A 25,931-nucleotide genomic window follows, 5' to 3' on the forward strand; every position below is an offset into this window, starting at 1 on the left:
ACCTGTGTTTCCAGGAATTTATTATATATGTGGAAACAAGGCGTATTTCAAATTGCCGGATCACTGGTATGGAAGCTGCTACTTTGGCATTGTCTTTCCGAAAATATACCATGTGAACAATGCAGCTGGAAGCAATGAAATTACTAATGGCTTAGTGCGTAGAAAACGTGAAAGTGTAGGAGAAATTGTAGGTGATATTTTTAGTGCACTGATACCTGGAATGGGGGTAGTTCTGAATACTCATAGAATCTGCAAATTATCTACAGTAGTGGATCGGTTATCAACTGACACTGCTGCTGGATTTCTGATGATCAATACCGAAATGGTTGCGATCAGATCAATGGTTTTACAGAATCGCCTTGCTCTTGATACCTTATTGGCAAAAGAGGGCGGAGTCTGCAGGATGCTGAGGGCACAACATTGTTGCACTTACATTCCTGATAAAAGTGTCGAAATTAAGAAGTATATAAGAAACATTACTAATTTGGAAAAAGAACTCAAACCATTAGAGGTTGACAGTGCCTGGAAGAGACTGACTGATGGTCTCTCCTCTGTAGGTGGTTGGTTTTCTAGTTTAGGTAAAGGTCTACTGTGGAAAATATTGATGCCAATAGCTGGAATAGGTGTGATTGTTCTGATCATATTCATCTGTTGCAGATGTCAGAAATGCAGAAAATATATAGTGAATAAGAGAGGAAAGCGAAAGGCTGAAGAATTAGAATTAGAAGAATTAAGAAACCAGATATATAAGAAAATAAAGAACAATCATACACACAGAGAGGCGGAGAGAAAGCTCAACAATAAGTTCACTGAGGTTGAGATGGATGAATTGGATGAATGAAGTTGGCATCTGTTTTCATGTGTAGTGATGATAGTAAATATCATCAAAGAGGGGATTGATGGAGCAAGGATTCGCACGTAACGCGACTTGCTCTCTTCACGAACCTCGCCTGAATCATAACTGTACTAACTCTGATTGTTTTGTCATTTTATTTGTATTTCCCCAACACACGGGTGTCCCTAGGAGGCTTGCCTATGTGTTTTTCATCATAATCACGCTTGCACATTAATAAAATGGCCGCTTTGCAGAAATCCAGTCTGCGCATGCGTCGGTCATACCCATGTGATGTGACGCACTCGCAATCTGGAGGGAAAAGTTCGCTCATGCGCAGTGGTGTTAAAATGGCCGCTTGTCACTAATCATGCTTCATGCTATCTTAAGCCGCTTTTATCTATGCATCTTTTCTGCACTAACTCTTAATGCTATAAGTATTATAAAATAAGGGATTAAGAGTAGTTGGTCATGGTGTACAGTGTATTCATTTTATTCTGTGTTATTAATTTGTTTTCGCTTACTTTTCATGTACCGCGTAAATGAGGGCCTGGACTTAGTGACCAGAACCATATTGAAGCTGACGTATCCCTCATCACGTGACCTAAGATCTGGGACGTGCAACAATGGAACCTGGCCAGTTGGCCATTGAAAAGGGGACTGTCCTTTCCTGACGCACCTTCGCCCTTGAAGACATGCTATTTTTATTCTGAAATGCGCAACAATGTTGCAAACCTTTTCTTCACTATTGTACTTTCCCACACGTAGGCCTGGGAACCCAGGTGTTAGGGGGAGGGTAATGTCACGTGAAAAAACGTAATAAGAATATAGGTGGTACCTATGTCCTAACCACCTCCCTTGACCAATCAGAAGATGGGGCTTTGTCATATTGCAACATTTATGGGTGGTCTTGGGGACTTAAAACTGTATATATAGCCTAGCTTAGCTTAGAGAAATTGTCCGACTTGTCCGAGTAGCAGACCTGTCACTGACCCTACGAACTCTATAGGTGCCTGATACAGAGTGCTGCGGAGCATTCTGCCTGAAACTTTCCACAAACTCCAAGGGGTGGAAATTAGTCCTAAGTGCTAAGCGAAGCACTTTGCTGGGAGATTCGAAAACCCAATCGGGGTTGTTGGCGAATTCCGTGCAGAAGAGGGGGTAACGCTGGCGTTGCATCCGAAGCTGTGAGGGGTTGGTCGTGCCTTGGTGAACCCAGTCCTGACCCAGACCTGAGGGGTATCCTGTCCTGACTGTCCATGAGCTGTACCTGCTCACCTCCTGGTATTTCCTGAATCCTTGAGGGTCCTTGTCCCGTTCTTTCCCAACTGACCCGTGGCCAGGGTTAGTCCTCATTCTCACCTAGGTAAATATTGGCATAGGTGTCTGTCTATACTATACCCTCAACTTTTCCTCCTCTGATTAAAGCAATCTTGCCTGTGATATTCTCCATATCTCCTTTGAATGTAACTTCATGCAATGAATTATTAGTAAATGTTCCACTTCTTACCCTTCCTATAGGACATTGTTAAACCCAACTGTTTATCTAGCGTGTTCCACTTATTCCCTTTCCCTTAGTATGGTTGCCGTGAAGTTAGTAAAGATAGCATAAGGTTTAGGAATTAGTATAAAGGTATTAGGCCACACATTAGGTCTTTCTCACATCCTTGCCCTAGATTAAACTGTAATAGATAAATGCTCATTATGATTCATGCCCTATAGTATTCCCTTTTACTCTATGATACTCACTTTAATTCAGAGCTACATTCTGGTTCTGATTTTAATCATTGATGTATTACTTTGCATTTGCCTACTTGTAATGGCATTTTCGTCCTAAACTTATACTATATAAAACCCTTAAAATCATCAAGGTGTCTGTGGTTATTATACATTAAAGTGATATTAAAAGTATTAAATGTGTAAAGTAGAATTTTCTCCCTTTTAGGAAACCCTTATCACCTGTCCACTGCTAGCTCCTGATCCGTCAGGAGTAATGTGCCTGTGGTAAGTCAGGTACATGAATAGTAAGTGGTGTAAGAGTCACCCACTCGATTACTCATAGAGCGTGGCAGAGGTTTCACCCGGTTCATTGCAAAACACTGTCATCATATGCACGCCAGGGCCCAGTGCGTGGAAAATTTGGTAATCTAAGTGAGCCAGGTGACCCGCGCGCTCTATCAATACAGCGCTATAGACATGTAATTGTATGTTCTTTATCCATTGACGGAGCAAACCCGACATGTTTGGCGGCAGTGTTTTTTGTTGAAGGAGAGAGACGTTCTGGAGTCCCTGGGGTAGTAATAGCTGGCCGGTGGAGTGTGGACACCTTCGCACACACATGAGACGATTTATTAAGACGATTTGTTCATACCCAGCCAGACTTCGTGTTAAGAATTTGCCTTTGGTTTTGGTCTTTGTGAACGATCCCAGCTGCCCTGGATTGAATTCTTTTGTGGATTATCACCCTGTCCTGAAGAGGCCAGATTGCTTGGAAGGCCGAAACGCGACCGCGTCGACACTTTCATACTGGAGGAGTGTTTATGTTTATAATTAATTTGGGAACTTGTAGCCTTTGTGACACAGTTTTCGATTGAGGTTCGGTAATTTGGGTCTTCGAACCATCTGTGCTATACTACCTCCAAGTGCACCTCCTAGAGTGAATGGGAGGGCACTTAGCCTTTGCTGAAATATTTTGTAGGGTGTAAATCGTACAAGTCTTTGTGTTTTTGTGTTATGATTTTGTTCATTGGTCAATTTGTTGGGAATGTTTTGTATATAAGTGTGTATATAGTTATGTATATGATGGTATATGTTGTACAAAAAGCTTGTGTATAAAATTATTTTTTGATGTTTGTTACAAAGAAAAAAAGAACAAAGAGATATGAGTTTAGTGATTACAAAAAACAATAAAAAATGTGTAATCTAGTCCCTGTGTATGAGTGATGGGGTGGTATAAATTGGATTTTTCCTAAGTGCACTAAATGGCATAGAAATAGGTGAATTAATTGTCCCCTATTGAGATAAGTTACTGTAGATCTTTTCCTCCTTTTCCATTGTTTTTTACTTGCACTTTATCCATGCGGTGATACAGTCAGATAGATATGTAAGGTTATGTTCTTTATCCATGCGGTGATACAGCGATATAGACATGTTGGTAGTCATGTTCTATATCCATGCAGTGATACAGCTAGACAGACATGTAGTGCAGTGTCCTACATCCATGCAGTGAAACAGCGGAATAGACAAGAGGGTAGCTTTCTTTTTCCATGCAGAGATACAGACTTGTTCTATTTTCCCTGTAGTAATGCAGCCAAATGGGTTGGCAATGCCTGGGGGGGGTCCTGTTACATGCAATGACACAGTTCATTGGTGAAATACAAATGAATTCTATGATTCCCTGCAGTAATGACAGAAGAAAGAAGCAGTGTCTTTATTACTCGCCTTTAGTCTGGAAAGATTGTTTCAGAACATTTTCAGACTTAGACAGTGCCGACCCAGATTCCGATCAGGTTAATTTTCTTGCTGATCTGAAACCACAGCACTCAGGAACAATTGTGGGATGGAGAGGTCACAATGAGGTCCTGTGATGATGTCACAGTCACTGCATTCCAATGAATGAACACACCTGAAGGTACAGACAAGCCCTGGCTCTGTGAGTTCAGAGTAACCACAGCAAGGAAGACTTTGCCTGAGAGAGTATTGAACCAGAGTTTGGTTGAGTCTAACAATATCCACGAGAAGAAGGTAGACCAAGAAGCCATAAAGGAAAAGAGGGCAAGCCCAAGAGGGCACAAAAAAAGGGGCAAGAGTGGTGGAAGTCAGTTGGGAGAAAACCATGAAAGGAGGTGGTGGCGGAAGATATACATGATATGAAAAGAGTTAGCAGAGGAAACAAGAAGATGGGGAAGAAGTCTAAGAGAAGAGATGCTGAATAAAGGTGGGAATCAGGGGGAGATGAAGTGGAAAGTGAGGCGAGAAGTAGCAGTGAAGAAGGAATGGCAGCATGATCAAAGGGAAAGCCTTTAAATAGTGACACGTGAGGAACCAAAAGAAGGGCAAGTCATGGCTCAAGGAGAAAGAGGAGGTGAATGAAAAAAGAGAGGAAGAACAAGAGGTGACGAGGAAACTGGAGATAACATCAGGCGTGAGAGATAAAGGGAACAAAGGGTATGATGTGGCAAAGTTAGGAGAGAAAAAAGAAGTGAAGAAAAGATAAAATAAGGCAGGAGCGATACAGAAAGAGGAAACAGTTGAGACTGAAGAAGGAGGAGGTGTTGATGGAAAAAAGGATGAAAAACTGAAGATGTGGCGAAGAATGGGAACAAAGAGAGGAGGGTGAGAAACAGAAGCAGGCAAAAGCCAGTGATGTTGAAGAAATAGTTCAAAATGTCAGGAAAAAAGACAAATAAGGGCAAAACGTCATTTCATGATGAGGAGGAGAGAGACAAGAATGAATGGAAAGATGAGAAGGAAATGAAGAGAGAAAAAAAGAAGGAAAGGAGGAAGAGGCAAGCGGAACAGAGAAGAGGGATAAAAGAGAAAGATGTGAGAAAGAAAAGGCCTGCCTCCTCCCCTCACATTTCTCATAAAAAGCCGCCTAGGGTAATAGAAGGTGCTCCAGTGGCCATTAGGGCAATCAAGGACAGACATCAAAGGATATCTGTCGAGCCCATAAACACGGAGGAGCCACAGTCAGCCATGGAGCTGAGTGGAGCAAGGAGTAGAACTGAGCAACCAGGCCCAAGATTCATCAATTGGGATGAAAGTTATGCGAAATATGAGGGAGATGATGAATATTATTATTTTATCATTGAGGGACCAGAAGAAAGGAAGACAATGCCACCTCCAGTTTCTGGGGCCAAACAGTACCGGAAGACCCCAAAGCTAGACCAGCCTAGTAGGATTAGGGTGCCAACGAAATTGAAAGCAACAGAAAAACCGACAGATGAGGAGGTTACTGAGTCTATGGAAGAAGAGGATGTTATGGAGCTCACGGAAGAGGGAGCTGTTAGAGAATTGGTGGAAGAGGATAAAGTGATTGAGTCTACGGAAGAGGAGGGTTTTTCAGAGCCAACGAAAGTGGAAGATGTTACAGACTCAACATATAAGGTGAAGTCTAAAAAAACACCAAAGGTCAAGAGACTTAAAGAACCAAAGAAAGTAGTGGGGGGTGCAGGACCACAACAAGGGAAAAGAATTCCAATTCGAAGAAAGGTAAAAAAGGCTACAAAGCCAACACGGATGGAAGAGTTTACAGAGCCAGAGGAAGGAGAAAAGGAAGATGAAGAAGAAGAGGAAGAAGAAAAGGAAGATGAAGAAGAAGAGGAAGGAGGGGAAGAAGAAGAGGTAGAAGAGGAAGGAGAAGAAGAAGAAGAGGTAGAAGAGGAAGGAGAGGAAGAAGAAGAAGAAGAAGACGAATCAGAAGAAGAGGAAGAGGAAGGAGAAGAGGAAGAAGAAGATGGTACTGGAGAGAAAATAGATCTAGAGGATACGTTTGAAGAGGAGGAGGAGGAATCTCAAAAAGATGACTATGTGGCAGTTACAATAAAAAGACGGAGGAAGAACAAGCGGAAGCCCCCAAACACAAGTAAGGAATGGTTAAATATGAGGACAAAACTGGGATCGAGTGAAAGAGCTCCTCGGTGCATGGGACCACAAGCCTTATATCCTGAACAGGTTTAATGGTGGCCCCAAACTTCTAGCAGAATGAATGTTGATGTGAGTTCTGTCGTGAGGGTGAAAGTGATACCTTTGCACACGAGGACAGCATTAAAAACTGTACAGGAGAAAGGGCAAGGGTGGAGCGGGTCATCCTCTCAGACAAGGAAAGTTGACTGCCCTTAGAAGACAAACTGGCAGATAGTGGGGGACCCATTCAAGGAGAAGACTGGGTTAATGGAGAGTAGAGGTAGAGTGAGTAACAATTGGAACTGTCCACGTTTCATGATGCTAACGCCCCTCATGGATGGAAGTTTTTAAAGCAATCCATTACCCAACAGGAGGAGATCATAATAAATGGTGAACCCAATAAGAAAATTACAACACATACATTCTATTATTGGGTCACTCTGCAAAGATGTCTCTTTAGGCCACAATAAGGAGGGTACTTATCAGTTTAAGAAGGTCACTCTATAAGAATGGTGTACTCTAATTTTGCATCTCCCTTCTGAACATTTTCCTAGCCCTGAAAAAAGGAGCCATCACCCTGCTGCCAACCTTTTGCGTCCGCTTCCTGTGGAGTGAAGATCGCGACTTCTATATCACCAAAGTCTTTTTAGGCGCTGGCTTTGGAGGTTTTGTTGCTATTGGTAAGTACTATTTTGAGAAAATTACTTGGCAGGCAACAGTTCATAGAACTTTTTCAGGGTGATTGCACAGAAGACTGTCAAATTTGCACAAATTATTTGACGCAGAATGCAACCGCATGTGGAAACTGAAGTGTCTATATCAACACCTAGAGATTGTTGCTAAAGCACTACAGATCCCAGGAACAGGGCCCTTCAGTATGCCTATTTCTCTGTAGGTAAGAATTAAGTGAACCCTGCAGTATGCCTATTTCACAGTAGATAACGACCACCAAACCCGCCCGGTCCGTTACTCTTCTATCAGAAGTGGACTTCCAGGTGCATCCAGTCTGCCTGTTTCTATGGCAGATAAGGGTCCCTAATCCCTCCAGTCAGCCTACCACTCTTTAGATATAGACTGCCAGGTCCATCTTGTCTGATCGTTCCTCAGAAGATGAGTCCCATCCATTATGCCCACTTCTATTCAGATGTAGCTTGGCGGGCCCAGCGTTAGCCATTGTCCTGCAGATAATCAATGCCAAAGCCTTCCAAGCAATGGGGCAGATTTACAAGAAACTGAAACATCAGTAGAGATGCTACTGTTTCCCTGCGCCAGCCTGCAATACCTTTGCGCCACCATGGCGCAAGGAATGACAGATGTGTCAGAAATTCTGACGTATCTGTTGGTGCAAAAGTCACGCATTGCTGGAGTTGTGTCGCAAGCACGACGCAACTCCAGCAAAGCACGGTGAGGCCAATACTCATTATACTGCGTGTAAGGTTTTGACGCAGTGGCATCCCAGAAGTGGTGCAGTGAAATCTTGTAGATTTCACTGTGCCACTTCTATGAGGCTTTCCTGCTTGGGAATGCCTACCCTGCATACATTATACCTGACGCACGTATAATGTGACGCAGGGCTTTACAACGTGACGCATCTCCCGAGATGAGTCACTTTGTAAACTGGCTGCTTTGTTTGCGCTGTCGCTGTATCACAAAGGTGACGCAACAGCGGCACAAAAGAGACGCAAGGGGGTTGTAAATCTGACCCTATCTATTTACAAGCAGATATGGAAGACATCCTTTAGACTGGCCATTGCCCTGCAGATAAAAAGCGCCAAGTCCATCCGGACTGCCCAGTTATGGGGAGTGAAGGAGTGCCAGGCACACCCAGACAACGTATTATCCAGCAGATAAAGAATGTGAGGCCCAATCGGACTGCCAATCCCCTTTAAAGAAGGAACACCATTCCATTCATCCAGCCCATTTCTGCTATTGCTCTGATGTCACAGACTGTCCTTATCTGCAGCGATGCCTTTGCTCTTGCATTAATATCTGTGATGAATTGTGATCAGTTTTAAATACCTAGGAGTGCAATAAGTAGGATCACATACATCATCATGCACATGTCATTTTTTATAATGCTTAAATGCTTTGTGCCCAAATGCTTGATCTGTGTGGTTGCAATGTGATGTTGGCATCCACTAAGGTGGGAATTCGCTTCCCTGACAAGAACCAGAATCTCTAGAATCAAAGGAAAAGATGTGTTTTAATTTATTATAATAACAATAATTCATATTTGTTAAGTGCGAATGTATTGCACCTTAAGGGTATCCAGGAGCTGGGGCGCCATCGAGGAGATTCAGTGAGCTATTGCCCAGAGTCCCATGATGCTGAGCTGCTGGCGATCGAACCGTGAGCCTCGAGCTCCGGAGTCAGCCACTCTGGCCGCTGTGCCACACCTCTTATTACAAAAATGCCATGAGGCCGTGGGTTCATTTCGGATGATGAGTGGGACAGAAAGACACACAACTGATGTCTTTTCTGCAATCAATTGCACTTGTTATGTTTTTAGTAGTGAATATGGGAGTGGATGTCATTGCAGTGACCAAAGTTAGGCAGTTCCAGGAATGGCATGGGCATTTGTTCGGTTCTGGAGTGCTCACTTGTCTGATTTTGATGTGATGTCTTTATATTTTCAGGAATTTTTTTTCTCATAATAGACCCCTTGAGTCTTAATGATTTCCGTAAAATGGGTCTCCTGTACGTCTTGTTTGGTAAGTACAATCTAACAGTGTCTTCCACGTGCCATCATGTTACAGTACATTACCGTGATTCATTTACAAACATGTTTACACTAGGCCTGGGAGTACTTTTATTACGCCAGAGTGATTGGAATAATTTCGTGTCACTCATTGATATGGAATTACCGCCAATAAAGAGATTACATCTGCTTGCATAATTAAGAGTAAATTGTTGGAACAATTCTACCACAAGAGCACATTTAGCGAGTGACTCATCAGGCTGCTGTTTATGTTCTGTTTCATTTAGCGTTGTTTTCTAGGTTAAAATGCACCCTCTATTCATTTTGGTCACAAGGGTACATTTTGCCCTAAGAAACTAGAGCAAAATGCCGGGAGGGGGGGGGGGGGGGGGGGGGGATACTTAGGAGGGATTTGGGGGGTGGAATGTTGGCAGAAAATCTTACCCCAAGGGCACATTTAGCAAGCGTGAGCGGCTGCCTGCGCTGCTATTCATGTTCTGTTGCATTCAGCACTATTTCTTAGCGCAAAATGCACCCTTGCATCCATTTTGGACAAAAGAGTACATTTTTGTGCCAAGACAATAGAGCTAAATACAGAATTACTCTTCTCACATAATTTCGCGTAATTTTGTGGAACGTTTATATGATTCCACGTGATTACGCTATACTGAATTACGCGAGTTACGCCCATCTCTAGTTTACACAGATAACGAGTTAAAGGGAAAAAAGTACACCTGTGCCCCATTCTCTTATTGGCTCCTGGGTGCAAGTTACGTTAACTTCCAGACAGTGAGTTTGATGTATAAAGCCTATGAAGAGATTTAAAGGGACAGGATCAGTTTTTTTTATTAACAAATGGAGCACATATGCTCTGACTGGGCAAGTACGCTCAACCCCCACCCCGAGTAATTACCAGTCTCCACCCTGAGCTTGTTAAACCATTGAGTTTACCTGCTGCAACCTTGCTGATGATCCTTAGATCATCCTAAAAATGATAAGGCCCTTGGACGTGGACATGTAAGACCCAGCCACTGCCTACGGGAAGAGCACCAGATGTTACAGAACCACTTAAAATTCCAGTCTGCAAAAATCTAGATTCTAGCATGTTGATTATGGCAAAAGTACGACTAAAGTCTCACTTGATCTAAGGAAAATGGCCCACTCCCAACCACCACGCTGGAACAAAGAATATGGGCATGATAGTGGCCTCCAACCTCGAACTCAAAACCAAGGTGACCTAAATTGCTTTCTACCTCTTAAGATTACTATCCAATATATTTATTTCCCTTGGATTAACTGACAAGGTCCAGGCCTCTAGTGCTTTCACATGTCTGTGCCAATGGACTCTATATCAGGCTCTCGAGAAACCTAAACAGTAAACACACAAAGAATGACCTAGCTGATTAAATGCTAAACATGAGCCTATGCAACCCGTCGGAGCTGGCAATTCAAGCTGGATTGTTCCCATGGGGAGCAGAGTCAAGACTGATTTGCATATGGCTGGGTTTAACTTGGAATGGCACGGGGAGCAAAAGAATGATGGATTGAGGCCCAGATCTCTGTACTGGGGTGAATGTTTGAGATTGTGCAACATTCTGTCCATCAATTGTTCTTTTTGCACTTGTCACTCCAAGTGGGACTGGTATGCCCAGATTTGGGTCCCGTGCTCTTCATTACAATGGAGTCAAGCTATCCTTGATGATGAGGGGTGAAACCCTCAAACCGGTCCCAGGATGCTTGTTTCCGGTCCAGGCAGCCTGGCAGTTCAGGCTGGTCTGCTCCCATGGTAAGCAGCGTAGAGACTGATTTACATATGGCTGGGGTTACACTGGAATGGCACGAGGAGCAAAACACAGAAGGATTTAGGTCAAGATCTTTGTACTGGGGTGAATGTTTGACATTGTTCAGCATTCTGTCCATCAATTTTTCTTTTTGCATTTATCTGTAAGTGTTGGTCAGCACTCAATGTGGGATTTTTGATGAAGACTTATTATCAGGATAGACAAATTCATGTCCTCTAAGTTGGTCATTCTAAGGTTCTGAATGACTGATGTTGACTGAATCAAGGAAAGGCTCATTTGATTGATTCTGTGGGTAAATATGTGGTGTGGTTTAGACTGATGCTGATGAAGGAGATATAGGGATGTCATAGAAGGATAACTGGATTCAGACTCATTGGATCCAATGTAGGCAGGATGATGAAAAAACAAAGGCTTCAGTAGATTTGTTTAGGTTTGGTGATGTGTTACCGGAGCCAGGATTATTTGGATCGTTTAAGGTTGAGGAATATCAGTTCTAACTGTATGAGATTTTTATTGCTGGCCTGAATCACAATTGTGCATCTTAAATAGACATAAAATGTGAGTGTACAGTCACTTACATTCATTATGAGAGATAAGCATAAGTGACATATCACAGACATCACCATATTAAGGCATCTATCACTTACCGGTGTCCCCATATGTTCTTTGCCTCCATATACATTTCATTTATCTCAGTAACTCCCTCGCATCTTTGGTCTGCAAACGCATACATGTCTCCCCAACATATCTCAGTTGCCACTGCAGATCCCAGTTCCTCCATACGCACAAATCACAACATCCCCATATACCCCAGTGAGCACCAATTACCACACAGGCCAGGATAGGTCCCAGACATATCACACTTCCTACAACATAAGCCATGTCCCACAGGTTACAGCTCCAACACCAGCTCATGGTGTTCTCTTCACATTCCTGCGTTTCCACAGATATCCAAGCACACCAAACATGCCCTATCCTACTATTAATCCTCGCTCACACGGCTCTCCACGTCACCGGACCAGCATACCTGAACAGCCGACTCAAATCCCACGCACCCCAAAGGAGGTCTGAAGGCACTGCATGTCACCTCTACAGCTATCCATGTCTTTCAGTCACAGATGAAAGGGAAAGGAAGACTGGAATTTTCACTCAAACACAGATACTAGTGTGGTTAAATATTTATCTTTGTCCCTGTTTCTTGTGATTGCTCCTGCAGCAGCCTGTGCTCTCGGCTGGGCAACTTCCCCGGTCTTCCGCTGTGCCTGCTTCCTGATACTCCCACTGGTTCTGGGCAAAGAAGGTCGAACCTACATGATCATTTATGTGATGGCTGCAATTTATGCTGGTAAAATACTTTTGTTTCTTAATTTTATTTATTGAACATTCACACTGCAACGTACTCTGCTGCGTGAACCTAAACTGAATTGGGCAGCCTAAATACAGAATAATCAATCTTTATTTCCCTCGGCCCTCGGATATCCTTTCTTTGTTTTTGAAATAAGACTGTGTTCATATTCTGGCTGTAGATTGTCTTATGGTGTTTCTAAATTACCATAAAGTGGTGCTACAGTGCAAGCCACAGACAGGGATAGGGACGTTTTGGGTAACCCAGTTCTTTAGTGAGAGTTTTGCTTCTGAATAATGCCCATGCTATAGCTCCAAAGTTCAAAAAACGAATGATAATGGCACTCTTCTAACAGTTTTGTGCATCTAGTCTCAACTGGAAACTAACATGAAACACACAGTACAGTGTTCTTGGAACAATACCTAGGAAAAACAAGAATGCCACACATTCCATAACTCCTTCGACAATTTTGTGTGGGCGCGGAGTAAGCACATTGATCATTACAAAACTAAAAAAAAATGTGGTACATTGAGAATGACTTGTACGAAATCCATGCCTAAAAAAGAAAGAAAAGAACTAAAACTCACTAAATGAATATGCAAATGGAGATCTTACATACCAGATACTAGTGTGGAAAGCCTTCTTGATTAAATACATCATCCATAACATCTTGTAAGTCCTACTTTTGAGGGAAAAGAAGTTTTATAAAGTTAGAAAACCGCAATGTATTTGTAAGTCTGGAGATCAGAGTGAAAGTCAAACTGCTTCAACCTTATGCCTAACATATAAGAATACAAATACATTTTGCACACACAATAAACAATTCAACACATAGCCAGACATGGGTTACAAAGATTAAAACATAGCACTGTGGTTATCAAATTTTGTGATCTAATAGGGAAATAAACTGGTCAGACAAAAAAACAATAGTATTTATAAGAAAAATCCTTTTTAGGAAATATATTTTCAGAAATGTGATTGGTTGCTTGTTAGACCTCATACTCTTGAGGAAGGCGTTCCCTAAACATTTAGCTTTTTCCTTGTGGTTTTAGTTGATTCTCTTTTTGTGGCCTTAGTACTCTGGGCACTTTCCCGTTGTAATGCAATGTGAAAGAGCGCGCACCCTTCCTACACATGCAAGGATATGGTGCTTACCTGATTAGTTGAGGCGCAGACTATATTCTTCTAGGAGACCTCAACTTTCACCTTGAAAAGATAAACGACCACAACACCGCCACCCTGCTGGACAACCTTGCCAACCTCGGACTTAAACAACTAGTCACTTCCCCCACCCACATCGCAGGTCACACACTCGACCCCATCTTCACATCCAGCAATCATGTCTCCTTCAGCCACACTACGGAGCTCCTATGGACCGACCACAGCTGCGTTCACTTCACCTACAACAAGCCGAAACCCATCAACCACTCCCAACCTACCCTGCAAAGAAACTGGAACAAAATCACCACGGACCAAATCTCCGCATCGCTCCTTCGAAACTCCCCAGCCCTCCCTTCTAACGCCAACGAAGCCGCCGCCAACCTCACCCTATGGTTATCCAACACCGCCGACACCTTAGCTCCACTGAAAAAACGTCAAAGCAAACCTGGCAGCAAGAAAGCCTCATGGTTCAACGATGATCTCAAGAAGTCCAAGAAAATCTGCCGCTCCCTTGAAAAGGCCTGGAAAAAAGACCCAACCACCAGCACCAAGGACGCCTTCAAAAGCGCCACCCGCACTCACCACCAACTGATCCGAAAAGCCAAGAAAACAGCATTCAAGGATCGACTTGACAACAACGCCCACAACAGCAAGGAACTTTTCAACATCGTCAAGGAATTTTCCAATCCCTCGGCCAACTCCAACGACATCACCCCCTCTCAAACCCTCTGCGACTCCCTAGCCTCTTTTTTCCACAACAAGATTGCAGACATCCACAACAGCTTTGACAACCAACCCGGAAACCAACCCACCCTACCATCTGCTGAACATCTTCCCCCCGTGAACACCCTTAACGCCTGGAACCCAATCTCCACTGAAGACACCATACGCCTGATGAATTCCATCCACTCAGGATCCCCCACAGACCCATGCCCTCACCACATCTTCAACAAAGCAGACTCCGTCATAGCACCGCACCTCCGAGACGTCATCAACTTCTCCTTCAACTCCGCTACCTTCCCAGAAGACTGGAAACACGCTGAACTCACCGCCCTTCTGAAAAAACCAACAGCGGACCCCACCGAACTCAAAAATTACCGCCCCATCTCACTTCTTCCATTCCCGGCCAAAGTCATCGAGAAAGCCGTCAACAACCAGCTCTCCGCCTTCCTCGAAGCCAACAAATCCCTCGACCCCTCACAATCTGGCTTCCGAGCAAAACACAGCACTGAGACCGCCCTCATCGCAGCAACAGACGACATTCGAACTCTACTGGACAATGGAGACACAGTCGCCCTCATCCTCCTCGACCTCTCTGCAGCATTCGATACAGTCTGCCACAGCACCCTTCTACAACGCCTCAATAACATCGGAATTCAAGGAAAAGCACTTGAATGGATCACCTCGTTCCTCACCGGAAGAACCCAGAGAGTCCGCCTTCCTCCATTCAATTCTGAGGCCTCTGAAGTCATCTGCGGCGTACCTCAAGGATCCTCACTCAGTCCCACCCTCTTCAACGTATACATGAGCCCCCTCGCGGCCATCGCACGCCAACACAACCTCAACATCATCTCTTACGCGGACGACACTCAACTGATCCTTTCCCTCACCAATGATCCCAGCCCCGCCAAAACTAACCTACACGAAGGAATGAAAGAAGTTGCCGAATGGATGAAACAAAGCCGTCTGAAACTGAACTCAGACAAAACAGAAGTCCTCATCTTAGGTACATCCCCCTCCGCTTGGGACGACTCCTGGTGGCCGGAAGCCCTCGGAAAAGCACCCATCCCGACAGACCACGCATGGAACCTTGGAGTCATCCTGGATTCTTCACTCTCAATGAACAGACAAGTCAGCGCCGTATATTCTTCCTGCTTCAACATTCTTCGCATGCTCAGAAAAACATTTCGCTGGATCCCCTCCGAAACAAGGAAAACAGTCACCCACGCTCTGGTCACGAGCCGACTGGACTACGGAAACACCCTCTACGCAGGTACCACCGCTAAACTCCAGAAGAAACTCCAACGAATCCAAAACGCCTCAGCCAGGCTCATATTAGACATCCCACGCAACGAACACATCTCTGGTCACCTTAAAGACCTCCACTGGCTACCCGTCAATAAGAGAATCACCTTCCGACTGCTTACCCACGCACACAAATCACTCTACGACATCGGACCAGATTGCCTCAACTCTCGACTGTCCTTCTACACCCCCTCCCGCCAACTACGTTCTTCCAGCCAAGCCCTCGCCACTGTACCCCGCATCAACAAGACCACCATGGGAGGCAGATCCTTTTCATACCTGGCTGCTAAAACATGGAACTCACTCCCCGCTTAACTTCGCCTCACCCAGAACCACCTAGCGTTCAGAAAGCAGCTTAAAACGTGGATATTTGACAAATAATCCTCCTCCCCTTCCTAAGCGCCTTGAAACCCTCTGGGTATGTAGTGCGCTATACAAATTTTATGACTTGATTTGACTTGACTACCTGTGAGTACCCTGTAAAGATGTATACCACTAACCGAGGGCAGGTACTGCACTGGCTACTTGTGGGGCGCAGCATTCATTGTGCGACACACAAGAATAGCCTTTCAAACATGTCTCAAGCCTGCCATTTCTGGCCAGTTTGTGCGCACTGCACTTATGTTCAGGTTGGTGCCCTGAAGTGTGCTCTACAAGGGCTTGTTGGCTTATTCACTTTTCTTTGTCGAGCTCTAAGGGACATCAAGGACGTCCCATGAGAATGCAGCACAGGGTGAGCATGGAACTAAGCATTGTGCTTGGAGACTGGATTGCCTGGTGCGGAGCTCCGAAACCATGCCCTCATCTAAGAAGAATGGCCCATGCAAGTGTGGCCTGCTTCCTCTTCCTTGCCGCATCTCTCTCGTGTGACACGCTGACTGCATGCTCATTGTGTGTGGTGTCCGATTCACAGGCTGTGACCTTCAGAGGGAGGGTGCATCCCATAATAGTACTGCATTCTACCTCATGCAGTACTACTGAACTGTTGACTGTGTGTGGAACCGGATTGTCTGGTGTGAGTCGTTATCATTGTGCACCAGACGTGCCACATTCCAGAAAGGTAAGGCAAACCCGACTGTGGGTTGATTGGAAATGGACTGTCTGGTGTAACTTGGATTATTGCACACCAGACGTTGTGCCTCATTTCCAGGGAGGTACAACGAACCCAACTAGTGGGTCATTGTGCCCGGATTATTTGGTGCGACTCGGATCAACCCCTGAGTGAAGAGAGTAAATGACTGTGCACAGTAAGACTTCCGAGAGCAATCCAAAGAGGGTTGTGAGACTGCATGATGCCCCTCTTGCTTCTACACTGGGCTAGTGCCGGAAGGCGAATTGAGTGACCTCTTGATCGAAGTTCGACTATCTCTAACCCATTTCTGAAAAGTGGGTGAACTTCCCGAATAGTGGCCAACCTGACATTTGTCGACTGTTGCCAGGTTACACTGAAAGTGACTCTAGTCTTCTCCCCGGGTCCCCTGACTAAGTGTAATCCCGGCCTTAAACCAGCGTAGTGATAATATTTGTTTCTCCTTAACCTGTGGGCAGAGTACTAGAAGGGGTAACTGAGAAGTGAGGGAGGGGTTGTGCCAAGGAACCTGCATTTATATTATCCATTGACCTGCCGGATATCATTTACGTTACATTTACGTAAGGTGCCAAGTGTGTGTGCTTCATAAACACTTGCTGATATCCTCTGCACCGCATTACAGTGCTGTGGGAGTGCAGGAGAATGTGTTGTTGGAGAACAGCCAGCTAAGAATTGCACTGCACAGCGGAGTTGTTTTACTTGGTTGTTTCATTACCTAATGAATTGATTTGAACCATGCGGCCTTGGCCCACGGTGCTTCTGAACTTCTGAAAAGTGTTATAAATTCCTGTGTACACATTCCTGATATCGTCGGTACAGCATAGAAACATGTGGATTTGAATTGTGCTATTTGCCAGGGTGGGCCAGTTCAGACACTGTACCGAACCACATAAGGGTGCTGAGCTAAAATAGGATTCCTCCCAAGTTTGCATATAACTGATGTAATTTTAAACACTGTTGGGCCTAATACTGCTAGTAATATTTCCAACTGTGATTTATGCCAAGAGATACATGATCCTGTTGTGTTAAATAATGTGGACGTTGAATACAATCTTTATTTACATCTTTTGCGACACTCAGTGTATTTATTGTGCGGGAGTACTTTGCAAATGCTTTACACATTGCCTCTGTGATAAGACTGACTGCTCAGTGCCAAGCTACCCAAGGGTGAGCACAGGTTATACAGTGAGTGTTCTAGAAGAAAAAAGAATTACCCTGTCTGCAAAATGCTTAAACTGACGGAAAAACTAATCTCCACAGATTGCTCTAACGAGTGACAACAAGCACCTAGCAGGATGCCGATTACAGGATATACAGTTAATGGAGGTACAGAAGTTAGGTCAGATGGATCACAGGATATAAGCAAAAAATGTGTTCTTATTTTTATTCATATCGAATCAATCAAACTATGCATATTGTGAACAAATCAGGATGATCAATACAGTGAATACATTAATAAAGGCAACAACACAAAGACAGAAAAAAATCGTCATATCTGATCTCACGCTTTGAAGCATTTTGCAGACAGGATACGTCTTTTCTTCTAGTGTCCTTTATTCCCCTGATATCCAGCTGCCAAATCTTTCCCCAGGGGCCCTCTCTTTTTTGTATATACAGTGAGTGTAATCAGCTAGCCCTGACAGGAGTGGTAGGTTCTGCCTGGCTTGGGCACAGCCTCAGCCATTTCCAACATGGCTCAAGAACAATATTGATTATTTCTTGCTATATCATGTATCATCATTCTTTATTTCGGCAATTTTGCCATAAAAGATACCACATAAAATACATACAATTTGAAGACACAAAAAAGTGCACATAAATAACAATTCAGGGAAGGAGGTCCCGCCAATCAGTCACTAAGCCCAATAGCTGCAAATAAGAACCAATGCTAAAACAGTAAAACACTACCATTAAAATGTTTTCAAATAAAAATACAGCTATAAAACAGTACAGGGTCATCAATTAAAATGCTCGCAATCTGACACTCTACATTAAAGTGACCTGGGCAAAAGTGACATTCTCCTACGCCATGCAAATTCCAGGAACTTAGACACTGCGAAAACAATTACTCCTGCGAGATCCGACTTGAGAATTCTAAATGCCACAGCGCAGTTGCTAAACCCCAAATTCCTACAGAGCGGGGTTATCCAGATCCTTCTAGGAACAGTGTAGGCTGGGCAAAAGAAAATAAGGTGTAATTCATCTTCCAACCCACAGCTGCAACCCGGACAATTCTCGGGGGAATGCTGCTTCCATTTACTAGTAAACGCTCTGATTGGGAGAGTGCCATACCGCCATTGCAGGTACAATTTCCGGGTGTAATTCGGATAAATATTGTCCAGGACACTCTCAAATTTATAGCAGTCTTTAACCCCGAGAAAGGAATTAACAAGTGAGTCTGTGGATACACCCTGATTATGGGAAGCTAATTTAAATGCATTATAAGTTGCCACTAGGGTTTTGCGGGTTAAATTCTGGCATGCTGCCTCCGGATCACTACAGAGGGATTGCAGGCCTAGCCGTGCCAGCTCGGTCTTTATATATTTGAACCATGGTATGCTCTCAATGGCAGGGAGAGCAAGAATTTCCCGCAGTTTCAGCCTGTAGTTGGCTAACTCGGGGGTAGACCACAGCCTTCGCCAGAAGGTTAGTGGCTTTACCCCCAGTATTTGATCCAGTGGCTTCAAACCCAAATCCAACCTAAGGGGCAAGAGGGGGGTACTCACAGGAAGATTTAAAAGGTGTCTCAGGAAAGTATTCTCTGCGATGACCAGATCCTTCTTGCATGCGTGGCCCCACAGTTCCCCACCATATACAATCGCACCTCTGGCCTGCAGTCTATAAATCTCCAGCGGGGGACCAATCGGTCTAACCGATGACTTGTTGGAATAAACTAGTCTTGTTATTCCCCCTGCCAGTTGTACTAGTTTAAGTTGGCACTCAGCTTGGTGGTCACCCCATTCCAATTTATCATTGAGGGTCACACCAAGGTACTCAAACGTATAGACTCTTTCTAGTCTGTTGGAGCCAATAGAGGGGTTGGGGCGTGTTTTCCGGGGGGGTTAAAAATCATATATTTGGTCTTCAGGGCATTAATTTCTAAGCCATGCATTACGCAAAATGTCTCAAAGCCCTCCAATACACGCTGAATCCCCATAGGGGATTTCGACAGCAGCAGGGTATCATCCGCAAACATGATTGCAGGCACCCTGCTGCCGCCGAGCCTTGGAGCGTCCGTGTTGGGGACTTGGTTTAGATGCTCAATCACCCCGTTAACAAAGAGGCAGAACAGAGTGGGTGCTAAGACGCACCCCTGCCTTACCCCCCTGTCAACGGGGAATCTTTGTGAGAGCCCTCCCGACATGCCACACCTAACCTGCGCGAAGTTGTGTGTGTGCAGTCGAATGATGATGTCTAAAATGTCAGGGGGAATACCCAGGGAGGAGAGTACCGCCCACAGTCTACTCCGCGGGACCAAATCAAACGCGGCATGGAGGTCCACGAACACAGTGTACAGCGTTCCGTCCTCCACCCGCACCGTCTTCCAGAACAGCATGGCTAGACGGAAAATGTGATCCGTGGTGGACACCTTTCTCCGAAACCCAGCTTGATATGTACTCAAGACAGAATGGTCCTCCATCCATTCTTGTAGGCGATCTAGAATTAGCCGTGCAAAGACCTTTTGGGGAACGTCGATGAGGCTGATTGGCCTATAGTTGGCTGGGAGCAGAGGAGACCCCTTCTTGAAAATGGGTACGATCTCTGCTCCCAGCCAAGTACCAGGGACCGCCATCCCCCCCAGAATTGCATTAAAAAGTACCATTAGGTACGGAGCCCACATAGCAGGCTGGTGCCTGAACAAATCACCCGGCAGTTTGTCTAATCCCGGGGCCTTGCCCGCTGGGAGCTGGGAGATCGCTGTAAGGACCTCATTCAGAGAAAACTGCATTGGCACGCCCCCCTTGCTAGGTGAAACAGTCATCACTTGCCCACCAGGGAATTGCTCGGGCGCTATACCTTCGCCGTGATCGCCAATCCCAGATGCTTCCTCTACATATAGGCTATATATATTAGAGGTAAACATGAGTTCTGACTTTTGTTTTTACTAGCTATCACAGATTGCACATTAATAGGATTCCCAATTTAGAACAGTTCCACAGTGTTAAAAAATGGCAACCTAAAGAAAGGTACTCAAGACAGAGAATCACTAATAGCTGCAACTTTAAAACTTACATAGTAGGGTCTTTTCCCTCAAAGGACATTCATAAACCTGGCTAAAAGGCTCATCCACCCCTATCCTTGACCTTCTAGTCCCGCCTAGCCATGACATAATTTGATTAGACAGGTCCATAAAACAGGGTTGAGGTTTAGCCTGCATAAATCGAAATACACTCTTGGTCTCACATTCCAATCCCTGCGACCTGACCTCCAGTTAGTAGCTATACATCAACATCACTAGCAATCACCACCCAATATGCAAATTACACACATTCTACCACCTCCCTGTAGACAATCTTTCCTTCATTGAACAATTAAGGGAAATAATCTCCTCCATTGATGCAACCAAGTATTCCAAATATTCCTGGGAGATTTCAACCTTCACTGGTCTAAACCAAATGATCAAGCTGTAAACTGTCTATATGCATTCCTATTGGAGTACGAGCAACACAATATATGTGGAAATTCCAACCCATAACAAGGGTAAAACTCTGGACCTCATCCTCTCCAAAGGAAAAACCATCTCAATAGATACCATTATCCCTTGTGATTGGTCTTACCATTACAGCATCTTCTGCTTAATTAACAAGGAGTTATTACGAAGAGGGTCTAACCCAAGAAAACAAAACAATGGAAAAGGAACCTTAGGAATATTAACTTTATAGATCTAGCAACCAGCTGTAGAAAGGCATTGACTCCCAAATCGGACATGTTGGATGTGCATGTCGTCATGGACTTCTATAACACAACCATCGCTGGTATCCTGGATGAAACAGCCCCTCTACAACTAAAAAGTGCCTCTGTCAAAATCTCCAAATCTTAGTTCAACGACAACCTAAACTCTGAACGCCGCAACCTAAGGTCAGCTGAAAGAACCTGGAGATCAGTACCCTCCACTGAACATCTAATTCACCTTAGATCGGTCAGGAACACCTATAACAAAAAAATCAGAACTGCAAAGGCTGACTTCTTGCAAACACAACTCAATCAAGCCAAAAACCGCCCCAAGAAACTGTTTGGAAATTGTTAAACACAATCGAGCAAGACACCCGCAGCTCTGACCTTGACGATGGCCTTCCATCTTGCGACAAGTTGGCGACCTTCTTCATTGAGAAAACGAAGAGCATCAGTATCGACCTGGAAGCAAAGAGGGTTATTCTACCAACAGCAGGGAGGGAGGATCCATCTCACCTTGAGAGGCTCAGCCCCTCCAATACTGGCACCAAGAACGACGCCTCTTGGTTCTTCTTTACCCCCCCCCCCCCCCCCCTCAGCGAAAGAGATATTTACGACACTCTGCAGGTGATCAACCCATCTAATCATTTCACCGACCCACTACTACCACCCTTCTTCAAAGACATCAAGAATACCATCCTCCCCCTTTGGACAAAGATTACCAAAGCCTCGCTATCACAAGGCACAATCCCAGACTGCTTAAAAGTAACACAGACCTCCCCATTCTAAAGATAAAAAATGCAGACAGAACTGATCTCAATACTTTCCGACCCATCTCCACCATTCCTATGCTGGCTAAACTTCTAGAAAAATGTGTGCAGATGCAACTTTGTGAACACATGGAGTATTTCCAACTTCTGGACCAACATCAATCCGGATTTCGAACAGGCAACAGCATGGAATCTGCCCTCACTCACATTTTAGATGACATCTAGATAATGCTAGACCACAAAGGAGCATGCCTCCTGATTCTCCTTGACCTTTCTTCAGCCTTCAACACTGTTAACCACCACAATCTCTTACCTAGCCTAGAACATAGGATGAGCTTTTCAGGGCTGGTATTGCAATGGTTTACATCCTTCCTCCATAATAGATCACAAAAAGTCAAGATAAAGCAATCCCTATCCAGTCCTCCTCAGTCCCTATGAGGATACACAAGTTTCAGCACTATCACCGATTCCCTTCAATTTATTCCTAGAACCCTTGGCAAATGCTCTGAATGCCGCAAACATCCTCTTCCGTATGTATGCGGATAACACTCAAACTTTTTTCTGAAAATCATCTCTCCTTTGGATACTCAAAAATGGCTAACTGACAAGAACCTCATGCTCAACACCTCCAAAACGGAATTCCTTCTTCTTGCTCCGCCTAATCACACCCCAAAGATCGACCACTGACTGAAACATCTTACGGCTTTCAGCTGCACTACACACATTATCGACTCTGCAAATTCCCTCTGAATCACTCTGGATATGCACCTGAGCATGCAGAATCATATTTGCAATCCAAGCAAGGAGGCTTAACACCAGCTGAACATTGTAAGGAATCTAAAACATTTCCTTCCAGAAGAGGACTTCAAGATTGTGGTGCAGGCTCTGGTGCGGCCTAGGCTAGACTATGGTAGGTTCAGGCTCTGTGGACTTCCTAAATATAGCTTGGCCCCACTAAAAGCGTCCATTAATGCTGCAGCTAGACTGCTCACTGGTTCAAAAACAAAAGAGCCCATCTCCCCAGCCCTCAAATCCCTAAACTGGCTGCCATATGAGGCTAGAATACAGCTAAAGATAGCCTGCATAACTCACAAAGCCCTTCATGTCAAGACTCCCACGTATCTGGCTCAAAAACTAGAACTATCTGGAGATTGCAGTCAAGAAGTGCAAGTTCTTGGTTCTCAAAACCACAGATCTTTCACAAAATGAGAACAAGTCTCAAAGTCTTCCTGGGCGCTGCCCCAAAGATCTAGAACTCTCTTCCCCCAGAAGTCCGGCGAATTTCCTCCACGATCACCTTCAAAAAGGAAGTAAAAAAATCCTAATGGCTAAGTTTCTGCCACTGCTCATTGATTCCCACCTGACTGAAAATCAGATTGCTGGACACCTTTGAATCCCAGCATTCGCCTGCCATGCTCATTCATGTAGCGAAGATTATCACATTTTCTTCTCCATGGTCTGTATCCCACATACAGTAACTATGTTGCACGACTATCTTGTTGTATTATGTATACTCTTGAAATACCTATCCAAATTGTAAAGAGCTCTGATATCCACCTATGTCACGTTTGTGCTATATAAACTTTCAAATAAATAAATAAATATTCTACAAAAGGAATATATAAAACAATAATATAAGAAAAAGAAAATTGGCAAGTGATAGAAAGCAAAAGCAGTCATAAAATCCCGTACTCTGAATTCTATTGCCTTTATACATAAGGGATTAGGAACTACTTCAATCCTTAAAGATCACTCTAACTGCATGACATACTTACTGATTGCAATGTTGGAAAGGAGCATGAGCAGAGCCAAAAGGAATTGAGAGATAATATAAAAAAAACTAAGGGCAACAATTGGGGTGTAACAAATAATACACAATAGGTAATAAAACACAGTAGCTGTGTAGCACAAAATGGATGTTTAGCAATGGAACGCTAGAGAGCTTAAGATCCGTAACTGGTAATATGGAAAGGAACACATTTATATATTTACCAAAATATGACAATTTGGAGAACTTGAACCACTGAGTCCCTAAGGACGTGGGAATAGGACACCAGCAGGCAGCTGGTATTCATGGAGTGTTAAATTGGTAGATGAAAATAAACATTTTCCAATGGTTTCAACACATTTAGACACTTTGTCTGAGCAGATGTGAACCGGTTGGGATTGGTCTTACTTATGGACCACAGCACCACCAAACTCTCAGAGGAGGAGTGAAGAGATAGCAAAGCAGGATTGCCTGGTGCTTGGTGATGGCGTTGCGCTATCTTGTGGGTGACTGGTGGCAGCAAAGTTTGGCCCATGCCCCCAATAGGGTGTCTGAGAAGGCCTTGTTAAATGGTTTGAGGGTCTTGGAAGATGTTTGGCATGGCTGAAGAATTTCCATCTATGTGTTAGTCTTGACATCTAAGGTGGGGCGCTGGAAGTCAATTACTTAAGCAGCATTACGCGTTAACATGGCGTAGAAAGCGGATTTATCTGTGGCTGGTTCAGGGGTGAGAGGAAGCCCTTGTCAGGGGAGGTATCAAGACAACTAGCTTCTAACTGGATTCGAGAAATACTAAGTGAACTCATCACCTGCATCATATTCAATATACGAATTCCGTACCAAACAAGGGAATGTAAAGTGTGTTGCCGTCTTTGTGAGGGTTTCAAAAAACACAGTTGATGGACAGAATGTAGAACAATGTCATACATTCACCCCAGTACAAAGATCTGGGCCTAAATTCATCGTTTTTTGCACTCCACACCACCCTGGGTTAGACACTGGCTATATGCAAATCAGCTCTGACCCTGTGCCTCATAGGAACAGTCCAGTCCGAACTACCAAGCCATGTCTTTCCCAGACCGGAATCAAGCATCCAAGGACCGGTTTCTGGCTATCAGCCTTCATCAGCCTGGATAGCTTGACTCCAGTGGTGTAGAGAGCCTGGGACTCACGTCTGAGTATACCCATCACACTCGGGGTGAAAATTGCAAAAAACACAGTTGATGGACAGAATGTAGAACAATGTCATACATTCACCCCAGTACAAGGATCTGGACCTAAATCCATCGTTTTTTGCACTCCACACCACCCTGGGTTAGACACTGGCTATATGCAAATCAGCTCTGACCCTGTGCCTCATAGGAACAGTCCAGTCCGAACTACCAAGCCATGTCTTTCCCAGACCGGAATCAAGCATCCAAGGACCGGTTTCTGGCTATCAGCCTTCATCAGCCTGGATAGCTTGACTCCAGTAGTGTAGAGAGCCTGGGACTCACGTCTGAGTATACCCAGCACACTTGGGGTGAAAATTGCAAAAAACACAGTTGATGGACAGAATGTAGAACAATGTCATACATTCACCCCAGTACAAGGATCTGGGCCTAAATCCATCGTTTTTTGCACTCCACACCACCCTGGGTTAGACACTGGCTATATGCAAATCAGCTCTGACCCTGTGCCTCATGGGAACAGTCCAGTCCGAACTACCAAGCCATGTCTTTCCCAGACCGGAATCAAACATCCAAGGACTGGTTTCTGGCTATCAGCCTTCATCAGCCTGGATAGCTTGACTCCAGTGGTGTAGAGAGCCTGGGACTCACGTCTGAGTATACCCAGCACACTCGGGGTGAAAATTGCAAAAAACAGTTGATGGACAGAATGTAGAACAATGTCATACATTCACCACAGTACAAGGATCT

General features: G+C 44.4%; 1 protein-coding gene across 1 annotated transcript in view; it reads left to right on the forward strand.

Moving 5' to 3' along the window:
• The first annotated feature begins 5,218 nt into the window (after positions 1-5,218).
• Positions 5,219-25,931, forward strand: part of DCST1 (DC-STAMP domain containing 1) — a 128,888-nt gene continuing 108,175 nt past the window's right edge. The window contains exons 1-5 of the mRNA XM_086945516.1: positions 5,219-6,178; positions 6,281-6,419; positions 7,015-7,140; positions 9,097-9,171; positions 12,177-12,305. Of these exons, the coding sequence (XP_086801642.1) occupies positions 5,219-6,178; positions 6,281-6,419; positions 7,015-7,140; positions 9,097-9,171; positions 12,177-12,305 (1,429 nt within the window). The remainder of the gene's footprint in view (positions 6,179-6,280; positions 6,420-7,014; positions 7,141-9,096; positions 9,172-12,176; positions 12,306-25,931) is intronic.

This window comes from Lissotriton vulgaris, chromosome 12, assembly GCF_964263255.1.
Source record: "Lissotriton vulgaris chromosome 12, aLisVul1.2, whole genome shotgun sequence".
NCBI lineage: Eukaryota > Metazoa > Chordata > Amphibia > Caudata > Salamandridae > Lissotriton > Lissotriton vulgaris.